The sequence below is a fragment of the Peromyscus maniculatus genome, chromosome 23, assembly GCF_049852395.1.
Source record: "Peromyscus maniculatus bairdii isolate BWxNUB_F1_BW_parent chromosome 23, HU_Pman_BW_mat_3.1, whole genome shotgun sequence".
Lineage (NCBI taxonomy): Eukaryota > Metazoa > Chordata > Mammalia > Rodentia > Cricetidae > Peromyscus > Peromyscus maniculatus.
In genome coordinates this window covers 705875-717261 of record NC_134874.1, presented here as the reverse complement: position 1 = coordinate 717261, position 11387 = coordinate 705875, and the positions used below count along the sequence as shown (strand labels likewise).

Genomic DNA, 11387 nt, shown 5'->3' with positions numbered 1-11387 from the left:
GAGAAACCCTGTCTCACAAAAAAAAAAAAAGAACACTTAATACTCTTGCAGAGGATCTGGGTCCAGTTCCCAGCACCTACACAGCAGCTCACAATTGTCTGCAGCTCTAGTTCTAGGGGATCTGACACACACTCTGGTCTCTTCAGGCACTAGGCACACGTGTTGTACAAAGGCATACATGCAGGTAAACATTCATATATGTGAAATAATAAAAAAAAAAAAAAAAAAAAGCCTGGGACAGAATGGTGGGAGGCTCTCCCATATCCAAGTTCCTAGAGTCAATAAGGGCCTGAAGAAGGCACCTGTGGCCTGTGTTGCTTTCCTGGGCTAGCCTAGGTCTCCTGAGTTAGAGGGATAGCTCAGTGGTTCCTATGTTGAAGCTATCAGAGAATTTGCATGGGTTAAAGTTATCCATTTATTTTTTTCTCAACATAAATAAAAAGTTTTATCTTTTTTAATACAGATTTTTTTTCCCAGAAAAACAGGCCCTTGTATGAGCACAGGTAAGTGCTAAGTCTCCTTGACTATGTTCAGACAAGGACTCTCCCATCATTTAAGTTTACTTTTTTTTTAAGATTTATTTATTTATTATGTATACAGTGTTCTGTCTGCATGTGCACCTGCAGGCTAAAAGATGACATCAGATCTCATTACAGGTGGTTGTGAGCCACCACGTGGTTGCTGGGAATTGAACTCAGGACCTCTGGATCTGGAAGTCAGTGCTCTTAACCTCTGAGCCAACTCTTTAGCCCCCATTTAAGTTTACTTTATACTTGGTTGGTAGCTAATTATAAAACCATCTTGAAGACTAGTAGCCACAGAAACATCTTCAAGGCTGCCACCAACCTATTCCTGGACTCACCATAGTCTCTCTGCAGACATGAGATATAAAGATAGGAGCACTTTAATCTGCAGTCACTGTAATGCTGACCGTGGTTTTTCATCACGCTCCTGAAGGCACCCTTCGGCTTTACCTGAGCTTATTTCCAAAGACCAGTTGGACGCCAGCAGTACAAACCAAGGGCCGTTACTTTTCAGGACTAAGCCACCATCTAGGCTGCCTGGCCCAAGATGACCATGGTGCTGGGGGGGAGGGGCTTTTTTTCCGCTGGAACCCCCAAGAACTGTATCTTCCGCTTACACACAATGTTCATTTCAGCAGGACGCTCCCTTCAGGCGCTTGTTCCCATCTAGGCCGTCTTCAGCTTCTGCTCTTCCTGGGGAGAAAAAGGGAGCTCTGCATTGCTGTACCCTTACCTGCTGTCTGCAGGTCCCTTGCCCTACAACCGGGAGACGACAGGCAGCGTGCTCAGGAGGCCTTTCACATGGCATCAGGCTGCTTCCTGCCTGCCTCCCTTTCCTAGAGTGTGTGACAACATTACTAAGTAGAGGCTGGACTTGCAAAAACCCCACCTGGGCCCAAAAGCACTCACCTTGACAGTCTTCTCCAGCTGAGACAAGGCTGTCTCGTAACGAGCAACCAGTGGCTGCAGGAGCTCCCTGGGGATCTCATGGCGTGCCAGCTCAGGCACCCCAGCTTCTGACACCATCTGGAGGAACTTCCTTTCCTAGAGGGAAGGGGTTTCCATGGAAAAGGGTCAGGACCAAGTGCATCTGCAGCAGCATGGATCTACCCACGACATCCGCTGAAAACTACATGGTCTTACCTGCACTTTCAAGAGAAGTGTGAAGGCCTGTCCTGTTTTTCCAGCTCGGGCTGTTCTCCCAACCCTGAAACCAAGCATGAGTGTATCTGACAGTGGCCTTGGAGACCTAACAGGACAGCTGTTCTCTTGGCCACACTGCACACAAACCACTATGTAAGGTGATCCCACATATCATGACCAAGAGCTCATAAGCCCCCAAATGGCCACTGCTGACTAACCCTTACCTATGCACATAAGTCCTCAGGTACTGGGGGGCATCGTAGTTGATCACCAGTTCCACACCCTGCACATCAATGCCTCGAGCTGTAGCATCCGTGCTGATAAGGCTGACGAGACACAGGGTTAGTTCCAAGCCTCTAGGGAACCAACTACCCAGGAACTAGAGGGGCCCAATAACACCCCAACTCTATATAGTCAGGTCCTGTGGTCCTGTTTGTTCTCCAGGTACTCACAGCTGGATCTTTCCCTGTTCAAACTGCTTCAAGATTTTCTTCCTTTGGCCAGGCCCATAGCGGGAGGAGAATTCAGCCACACTCACACCCCCAAAAGCTTGTGCTAACAAGAAGAGCCTGGGTAGGGAAGAAACAGAAGCCAGATGGTGCCAAGGTCTAGTCTGTATTGGCTACACCCACCTTGGTCCAACTTACCTGTGGGAATTCTCTCGAGAGTTAGTGAAGCAAAGGGCCCTTGAGAAGTTCATCCCAAGGACTAGGTGTAAGACAATGAGTGGCTTCGAGCTGAGTCGACAGGACACATAGTGGTGCTGTGGGAAATGGACAGCAGGGGCTAGCCAGAAGCCTTGGGCCTAGCCACCAACCTGCCCCACATGCCCTACTTGCTCACCGTGAGCCCCACGGGGAAGGTGTACTTCCCCTCCAAGTTTCCATCCACCTCAACTGTGTCTTTAGGGCCAATGTGTCCCAGCCTTGTGGAGAAAAGCCTTGGCTGGTAGAGGCCAAGCCGCTGCAGCTTCTCAGGGTTCTGGGTCAGTGTGGCTGAGAAGAGCAGCTTCTGGAGAGGCATCTGGGGAGAGCAAGTGCTGGAAAATGACGAGCACGTCAGCAGGGCAAAGGGCGTATTTTGACTCCTATTTTAGGGCCAGCAAGGGGACCTAAGAAAGGGACCAGCAGAGTACCTGGCAGTAGTCACAACCTGGGGCTGTGTCCTCTGGAGCAGGGCACAGGAGCCTGAGGGGCCTTCACTGTAGAAGGCTGCTGCCACCACTCGGGGCAGCCAGCACTGGTGCATGCTGTCTATCATGCGGTCAGCCTCATCGATGATCTACAGGAAACAGGGAGCAAAGGCCAACTGAAAACTCCCTGCTGAGATCACCCCAGCTCAGGAGCTCAGGTGTCCAGAAGGTGGCCTACCAGGAATCGGAGCTGCTGGAGGCTGAATCCTGGGGTCTGGTCAATGTGGTCCACCAGGCGGCCAGGTGTGGCCACCACAATGTCAGCCAGGCAACGGTAACCATCTACTCTACAAACCAGAAAGACTCAAAGAAAGGAAACGCCTCAGAGGGCCATTTACAGCAAACCTCACATGTAAAGCACCAACCCCACCCCAGCCAAAGGATACCAGCTGGGCTGGGAAAGGACCTCCTGAAGAGCCACCACCCGGCACACCTACGTCTTCTGGACAAGGCTCTCCTGCTCCTTGGCCAGTGACTTCTGTCCAGTCACCAAAGCAACCCGCAGAGGTGTGGTGTCCGTGTAGATGTTGAATACTTTGCACACCTGCAAAAGGAATCTGTCACTGGCCTAAGATAGATGGTGGCCCCTGCTACCGTGAAAACTCTTGAATTTAATACAGGTGGTCCAGGGGTAAGTACCACATCCAGCAGGGTAACGAAGACAGGGGAAACAGAGTTCTGGATGCAGGGCCGTCCTACCTGTTGGGCCAGCTCCTTAGTGGGAAGCACAACCAGTGCACGGATGTGGCAGACCACTCGATGCAACAGGGCCTGCAGGGACAGAGGTCACCTGTGCTACCAGGACCCTCCCTGTTGTAACAGCTCTGGCTAGAAGCCTGTACTCTTATACTCACCTGTACCACGGGGATGACAAAGGCCAGTGTTTTCCCACTGCCCGTTGGGGCAGAAACACAGAGGTCGCTAGGTTGATAGCCACCTCTGCCTACCAGAAACCCACTGTCTGCACTCTCCAGGAGGGCAGGAATCACAGCTGCCTGGACTGGAAGGAAGGAAAGGTGCAGGTCAACTCTATGCCAGAATATACCACTTCACCCAGGAGTCCTGGTCAAAGACGGCAGCAGGACTGTTTAAGACCTAAGCTCATCGTTAGGAACCCGAGCAGAAGTTCACTGGTCTGGTGTGCAGTAGGGGCCCCTCAACCACAGCTCTTACACTGGAGCTCTGACAGCCCAGGGATGGCTGCCTCGAGGAGTTCACCCCATCATCTGCCCAGGGCTGCAGTACCTGGAAAGTAGGAAGAGATGCCATTAGCCCTCAGCTGCTTCTGCAAGTCAGGGTGAACCTCAGGGATGTCCTCGATAGGAGTAAGATCCTCAGTGACACTCTTCTTGACACAGCTTGGCTCTGCCAGCCATGCCGGCAGGAAAGGCTGGACCTAAAAGAGAAAAACCACAGGAGTTCCTCAGAGCCCTCCAGGCTCGTGGAGCAACATTAGGAACCTGGAGCTACGGAAGAGACCCTAACAGCAGCTTCTGGAGAGGCATCTGGTGAGAGCAAGTGCTGGAAAAGGGAACGTTAACAGGGTGAAGAGCATATTATCAGGACAAATTTCCTCAAGCCACCCTGACTCCTATTTTAGGGCCAGCAAGGGGAGCTGAGAGGAAACCACGCACCACGGAGCAGTCAACCCTGATGCAAGAGCTGACTTAGTCTCTACTCAACCCTTCACCACCACCCATTCTTGCAGCTTTCGGACAAGACACCCAGGCCAGCAATTGCCTCCCTGCACACAGAAATGATGCTGTCTACGTGGGGCCGCCAGGCACACCACAGGGCTTATCCCAATAGCTCTTACACGACTTTGGATTTCAGTTTCAAGAGCGTCCACACATACCCACAGGAACTCTCTCGCTATTCTGTAGTTAGGGGTCACATAATGGCAAAAACAAACAAAAAAGACAAACATACAAAAAAACCTCCCCGATAAGACTGATGAGTAGCAGGCGGACGGCCAGACTCACCTTCGGTGTCTTCCTCCTAGCAAAGTCCCCCAGCACCGGGCCTGGAGCCAGGGATCTCGGGGCCTGCTCTGGGGGCCTCTCATCTGAGTCCTCTGCGCCGGCATTGAGCTCCCCAGACGCCTCCTCGCCTCTCCCTGAGCGACACAACACAGTGTAGGGAACACCAACCCCGCAGCGCACCCAGGAAAAGCCTCCACGCCCCGTCCACATCTCGGACGCACAGCCTACCTGCATCCGCGTTGTGGTCCGTTTTCTGCCGCTTCGCTCTAGGAGCCTCCGGGCTCTGGACCACCGAGCCGCTTACCCCACGCCGCCGCCGGGGCCGCCGCCGCCGCTTGCCTGCCGCTTCCGCGGCCACCTCGGCGGACTCAGGCTTCGGCTCCCGCTGCTGCCGCTCACGGGCTCGGTTCTGCAGCCGCTCGAGCAGCACTCGCGCCCGGCTGCCCGCCTCTGCCTCTGCATCCCCCAGCTCGGAAGCCTCCGGGCCCGCGTACCGCGCAACATGGAACAGCGCCATAGTCGCACACGCTGTCGCTCCTCGGCGCTCCTTGATGACGCGGCAGGGGCGGACCTATCAGACGCCGGTGACGTCACAGGCGCGACTAAGCTGGGCGCAGGCATCCGTTCCCGGGAGCCGCTAAGCAGCCGCATGGACCGCCACCCGGCTTCGGCGGCCTCCCGAGGGGAGCTTGGCCGTCTCCTGCAGGCGGTCCTAACGAGCCGTGGCCAGGCCAACGCGGTGTTTGACATTCTGGCGGTGCTTCAGGTGAGCGGCGGGGGCGGACTTGGGGCGGCAAGTGGGAGTCACAACGGTGCCCAGCGTCACCCTGTCTGGCCTCCCGCCTCAGTCCGAGGACCCTGAGGAGATCCAGGAAGGAGTGCGCACATGCAGCCGACTCTTCGGCACCCTGCTGGAGCGGGAAGAGCTGTTCGTGGGCTCGCTGCCACACGAGGACACGGTCCTGGCAGGTGAGTGACTCAGAGGGTCTTGGGGTGCTCTCCGCCAGCCCGCCCCAATGGGACGCCTTGTCAACACCAGGAGGAGCACCCCAAGCCAGGGCCCTGTCATAGACTATATGGTGTGGGAGGACTCAGTCCACTGTGGCTCAGGAAGGGAGATCCGTGCACTTGCCAGGTCTACATGAAGTCGTATACTTAGCAGCTTTGTTTCCCGCTTCGTGTTTTAATTGTGCCACTTCCAAAGTGTGATGCTGTCACTGTCCTAGTGCTTGGGAGATCCAGATTCTGAGGCAAAGTGAGAGGAACTGTGTCTCAATACCTACTCCCACTTGGCAGAGCTCAGAAATTGTCTTTTCCAAGGCCTGGTTTGGGTACAGGTTTACAGCTGTGAAAATGGGAGACAATGGTAAGGTGAGGCTGGGTTTAGGACTTTGGTCTGGCTTGGCACACGTGAACATCCGTGGGAGTTAGCTCTCCTCTGTCCTCAGGATCCCAGGGAGCCACACACAAATACCAAGTATGGATGAGACACCGCTATCACAGCTGCTGTAACCGCCTGGAGGAGCTCCTGACCCACCCCTCCTTCCAGGTCAAGGTGAGTCTTGAAGACCTTGACCCAGCTTCTCCCCTCATCTCTAAAGTACTTCACAAAGCCGAGGTAGGGGCTGTTGATGTGAACATCTGCTTCCTTGTCTAAGAGAAGCTTTTCTACCTAGACTTTTGTCTTCCACACAGCTGTTTCACTGTGTGGTGTGATTCAGCTGGCCCTTAAGACATGGAGTCTGCAACCCCAGTTCTGGGCACCGTATCTGCTTCGTTTATTGTCATCTTTGGTGTGGTGTCTCCAAAACTGCATGACGAGAGGGCAGTTAGGTGACCGCCCTCTGCAAACCCACCTTGTGTGCACACTACTGGAGTGGTGTTTGCTCCACCCATGACATGGTCCCTTCTTTTTATTTACTATTTTGGTCCTGGCATGATCGGACTGTGGACGACCTGGGAATTGAACCCGGTTCCTCTGAAACGTCAGTCAGTGTTCTTAACCACTGAGCCACCTCTCTCCTCTCTATGTGACCCCCTATCCCTTTCCTTATCAGAGTTCACATACAAGGGCAGAAAGCACCACCTCCTTTAGGCCCTGTAGCCCAAGGTCATGGGTGGAGCAAACTCCACTACACACCTCAGGCCAAATTCTGTTACAAGTTTTGTCCCAAGTTAACAAGAGCATGTCACTGTCACCATCATCACATACATAGAACATGGAGCAAGATAAGATGGGAGTCTCCTTTCTCTCCTGCTTCTTGGCCCAGGCCTCAGCCTGGTTGAGAGAGACCCTCAGGCTAGATGAGCTTTGGGAGACCATCTGGAGGATGGGGACATCACGGTCACTCTTCTCTGCTTCCCAGGAGCTGGCCCTCAAGACACTCATGAAGTTTGTGCAGCTGGAAGGAGCGAAGCCCCTGGAGAAGCCCCAGTGGGAAAGTCACTACCTCTTCCCCCGCACACTCTTCAGGGTGAGGCCTTGGTGGGACCTGGAGGGTTGTGGTGCCCACAGCCTAAGATGGTTCCACGGGCTAACTGTCTGAACAGATAGCTGGGGGATATTATGTTCCGGTCTTGCCTTGACCTGGGAGCTAAGCAGGGCTTACTGCTTTCTGGTCTCTGTCTTGTGAGTTGGAGAGGAAATGGCAGACACCCTGGTGGTGTGGGGCTTGGCAGGGTTGTGACACCCTTCTTGGCCATGCTAGGATCACTCTGTAGGAGAGAGTCATTCGCCCAATTCTGTCCCCAGGCAGTGGTAGGAGGCCTGCTCACACCCGAGGATGACCATAGCCTGCTAATCTCCCAGTTCTGTGAGTACTTGGAATATGATGACATCCGGTACCACACAATGCAGGTGGCCACAACCATTGTGGCCCGAGCCACCAGCCAGCAACCTGAGGTAAACGGCTGGGTCCCATCACCATCCTGTGTCCTGGTACCTCAGGGAGGCAAGGAGATAGCAGCAGCCTGGACAGCTGCTCAGGCTAGGCTTCCTTTCCTACAGGTGTCAGTCACGTTCTGGAACAATGCCTTCATGTTGTTGTCTGCCGTGAACCTGCCCCTCAAAGAGCATGACCTCCTCACCAACTTCTATGTGAAGCATACACGTGAGTTCTGGGCAGGTTTAAGTACACTGGAGCCTGCCCGCTGGTAGGAGGGCTCCTGAACAGAGTCCAGACCAGTCAGCCTGGCAAGCTACTGTCTCCCCCTCTTGCAAGTTGGTGACCCCTTTTTGCTGTAATTACAGAGACATCGGACAAGTGGAAGGTCGTTCACTTGAAGGTGAGATGCTTTCCGTGGCATGGCCTTTTCCTCTCTGGGTAGATTATAGGCAATAGCTGTACTCCACTGTCTCAAGTGATGACACTTATGTATCACTGTAACCAGCTTCGGACCCGAGTCCCTGTGCCCTCTGTTGCTTGTGCACATGGCATCACAGTCTGGCATGGGCTGTCCGGGTCAGAGGCGCACAGTTGACTGCAGAAGGGCCGGGTGGGCTGGGGTGTGTCGGGATACATGTGCTGCCCGGTCCCTTTGCAGGAGCACAGAAAAGCTTTCCAGGAGATGTGGCTGGGCTTCCTCAAGCACAAGGTAGGGTCTGGTGGGTGGAAGCACCCGGTTTGGGGGTGGGGAGTGGGGGAAAGGGGAATAGCTCCATGACGGCCACAATCTCTACAGCTGCCCCTCAGCCTCTACAAGAAGGTGCTGGTGGCTATGCATGACTCCATCCTGCCCCACCTGGCTCAGCCCACCCTCATGATTGACTTCCTCACAAGTGCCTGTGATGTGGGTGAGTAGGACTTCCACCCAGGCGGTTTGGCAAGGGCGCTCACTGTGCATGGGTCCGGCTGCCATCTCCTGCCTGAAAGACCCCAGCTAAACCCCATGACCTTCCTGCATGTGGCCTTAGGTAGTCACCCTGTAGACTGGCCACCTGCAGCTCTGCCCATCCTTCCCTTACCTGCTCAGGCCCAGGGTGAGCAAGGTGTAGCCTCGTGTCTTCGTGTTTCTGCAGGCGGTGCCATCAGCCTCCTGGCCTTGAACGGGCTTTTCATCCTAATCCACAAGCATAACCTGTGAGTGTCGGATGGCCCCACACTGGTCTGCTCTCGTTTCTCTCAAGGGCCTGCATTGCTCACCTGGGGGAAGTTAATGCAGAAGAGGTTCGAGGGGGAGCTTTGGTTGCCTGGGGTTCTGTCCATTTAACCAGCTCACCTCCTGTATCCTCTCTGGTCCCCCCTCAGGGAATACCCTGATTTCTACCAAAAGCTCTATGGCCTCCTGGATCCATCCATCTTTCATGTCAAGTACAGAGCCCGTTTCTTTCACTTAGCCGACCTCTTCCTTTCCTCCTCGTGAGTGTTGGGGGTGTCCAGCTCCATGGTCTGGGGGCTGTAGTGCTGGTTGGGGAGGAGGTGGAAGGTTGGGGACCTGTTTTCTCACACCTCTTGTCCTCCCAGTCACCTCCCCGCCTACCTGGTGGCTGCCTTTGCCAAACGCCTGGCCCGGCTGGCCCTCACAGCGCCTCCCGAAGCCCTGCTCATGGTCCTGCCCTTCATCTGCAACCTGTTGCGTAGACACCCTGCCTGCCGAGTTATGGTGCACCGCCCACAGGGCCCTGGTGAGCAGGAGTGGCTGGGCATGGTGGCACACCCTGGCAGGAATCATATCTGGCTCCTGTGACACCGGAGGCCAGGTGGCTAATGGAGTCTTGATCCTGTTTGTAGAGCTAGATGCTGATCCTTATGACCCAGTGGAGAAGGACCCAGCCAAGAGCCATGCCTTGGAGAGCTGCTTGTGGGAGCTGCAGGTGAGTCACCTTCCTGTGCAGATTCTGGAAGGCGTTTGAGTCTCCACTGACACATCTCCAGCAGCCCCGGGGGATCTTGGTCACACAGGGCACCGTGCCAGGGTGTGCCAAGGCACTCAGTTACTGGCAGCCCCACATTGGCTCAGGACTTCAGGCTCCGTCCCAAGGTTCTGCTGGTATGTCATGAAGTTCCTGTTGACATCACTGTGTGCTACTCCTAGACCCTCCAGCAGCACTACCACCCTGAGGTGTCCAGAGCTGCCGGCGTCATCAACCAGGTGCTGTCTGTCCCCGAGGTCAGCATTGCGCCACTCCTGGAACTTACTGCATATGAGGTGAGGGCCGTGCACAGAGCTGTTGGGGTGCCCGCCACAGGGACCACTGCCTCCAGCCTAAAGCCACTGTGTCCTTTGCAGATCTTTGAGCAGGACCTGAAGAAGAAGGCAGCTGGGTCAGTGCCCCTGGAGTTCATCCCCGCTAAAGGCCTGCTGGGCCGACAGGACGACCTCTGCACCCAGCTCTTCACTCTCAGCTGACCTGACTCTTGCCTCATCTCCTAAGAATTTTCTTTTCAGGTCTGAGACAGGATCTCACTATGTAGCCCAGGCTGGCCTGTAACTTGTGGTCCTCCTGCCTCAGCGTCTCCAGTGCTGAGGTTACAAGGGTGCACCACCATGCCTGGGTTCAAATAAATGGTTTTTTAAAGGAGTCTGTCTGGCCAGTTGGGTCTTGGGCAGGGCTGGGGAGGGGGGGCCTGTCAGAGTCCTCTGCCTTTCCCATAGACTGGAGGACAGGACGGAGGGCCTGGATACTTCACAGGGGTCCTGGCGGCAGCGGCACAGGAGCACTGGGCCCATTTTGTACTGGGGCAGCACTGCTGTATCCAGCTGTGCTTAGTTTAGACTCAGGTGAGGCAGGGTACCCAAGTGGGACACAGATCTCCCCCCATCCTGTGGGCTGCTGGAAGTTAGTAGCTCATCTACCTGCTCTTTACCACAAATAGCCTGATTTCCAGTGAGGTCAAGGACCCTCAGTTTCATCTTGGGGTTCAAAGAGAGATGTCTTGGAGCTGTGGTGTGCAAGCAGATGAGTATACGCCGTGTCTGCTCCCAGTTTGGCTGTCTGGATTCTGTGTGAACCCATTTGCAATGGGTTGGCCAACAGGCCCTACTGTGCATGGCCTGCAAGAGGATTCGAAGAAAATGATGGTGGGTGGATTTGTCTGCCACCCAAATGATTGGGGGACACAAGGCTGGCTTCCATCCCCTTAGACACACTGCTCTCCTCTAGTCAGTCTGGTTCCTGCCTGAGGATATTTCTGCTGGTCACATTATTTCCTTAAGTTACCCCATTAGTCAAGCTCCATTTGAATGTGGCCTTGGGGGTACCTGCAGGTGGACTAGGCTAGGAGGGTGAGATGGTTGGGATCAGCAGAAGGACCCTGGAAGCTCCATGGAGTGCCTAGAACTCTGAGGGCCAAGCTTCTGAGGATCACATAGAAAGAAATGGGAGTGAGCAAGCTGCCTTAGGATGAGGCAGCTACTTATATTAACGACTACAGTTGTATGTGAGCATCCCTATTAGTTCTTGTGAGCACCGTGCATAACACGGTTGGGTCAGGCTCTTTATGGCAACCTCACGTGTTGCTTGCTTGCAGGGAAAGGCCTGTAGTGGTGTCTACACAAGTGAGAACATACACCACTCACTGACTGGCCCTATGTATTGGGCAGTCC

The 11387-nt window shown here is 54.6% G+C and overlaps 2 protein-coding genes across 2 annotated transcripts; one reads left to right on the top strand and one right to left on the bottom strand.

Annotated features, from left to right (window-relative positions):
- Positions 1 to 401: 401 nt before the first annotated feature.
- Positions 402 to 5403, bottom strand: Ddx51 (DEAD-box helicase 51). Its single transcript, XM_006984100.4, has 15 exons — positions 5070 to 5403; positions 4842 to 4975; positions 4105 to 4255; positions 3714 to 3859; positions 3559 to 3630; positions 3297 to 3403; positions 3038 to 3146; positions 2803 to 2948; positions 2511 to 2706; positions 2315 to 2430; positions 2120 to 2236; positions 1892 to 1993; positions 1668 to 1731; positions 1434 to 1568; positions 402 to 1217 (listed from the first exon to the last, which is right to left on the bottom strand). The coding sequence occupies exons 1-15, from the start codon at positions 5356 to 5358 to the stop codon at positions 1191 to 1193; spliced, it is 1911 nt and encodes a 636-aa protein (XP_006984162.1). The 5' UTR covers positions 5359 to 5403; the 3' UTR covers positions 402 to 1190.
- Positions 5404 to 5422: 19 nt separating this feature from the next.
- On the top strand, positions 5423 to 10362 carry Noc4l (nucleolar complex associated 4 homolog). The gene is made up of 15 exons (XM_006984099.4): positions 5423 to 5607; positions 5690 to 5810; positions 6290 to 6396; positions 7208 to 7315; positions 7594 to 7743; positions 7849 to 7951; positions 8092 to 8126; positions 8385 to 8435; positions 8523 to 8634; positions 8860 to 8920; positions 9089 to 9199; positions 9305 to 9465; positions 9572 to 9654; positions 9876 to 9989; positions 10071 to 10362. The coding sequence occupies exons 1-15, from the start codon at positions 5491 to 5493 to the stop codon at positions 10188 to 10190; spliced, it is 1554 nt and encodes a 517-aa protein (XP_006984161.1). The 5' UTR covers positions 5423 to 5490; the 3' UTR covers positions 10191 to 10362.
- The last annotated feature ends 1025 nt before the right edge of the window (positions 10363 to 11387 follow it).

Excerpts from the sequence above, each read along its gene's own strand:
- Ddx51 (XM_006984100.4), bottom strand. The coding sequence starts at position 5,358 with ATGGCGCTGTTCCATGTTGCGCGGTACGCGGGCCCGGAGGCTTCCGAG. Across the intron at positions 3,147-3,296 it reads GAGAGCCTTGTCCAGAAGAC|AGTAGATGGTTACCGTTGCC; the intron begins GTAGGTGTGCCG and ends TCTGGTTTGTAG. Across the intron at positions 2,237-2,314 it reads TCTCGAGAGAATTCCCACAG|GCTCTTCTTGTTAGCACAAG; the intron begins GTAAGTTGGACC and ends TTCCCTACCCAG.
- Noc4l (XM_006984099.4), top strand. The coding sequence starts at position 5,491 with ATGGACCGCCACCCGGCTTCGGCGGCCTCCCGAGGGGAGCTTGGCCGT. Across the intron at positions 8,921-9,088 it reads CTAATCCACAAGCATAACCT|GGAATACCCTGATTTCTACC; the intron begins GTGAGTGTCGGA and ends GTCCCCCCTCAG. Across the intron at positions 9,466-9,571 it reads GCACCGCCCACAGGGCCCTG|AGCTAGATGCTGATCCTTAT; the intron begins GTGAGCAGGAGT and ends TCCTGTTTGTAG.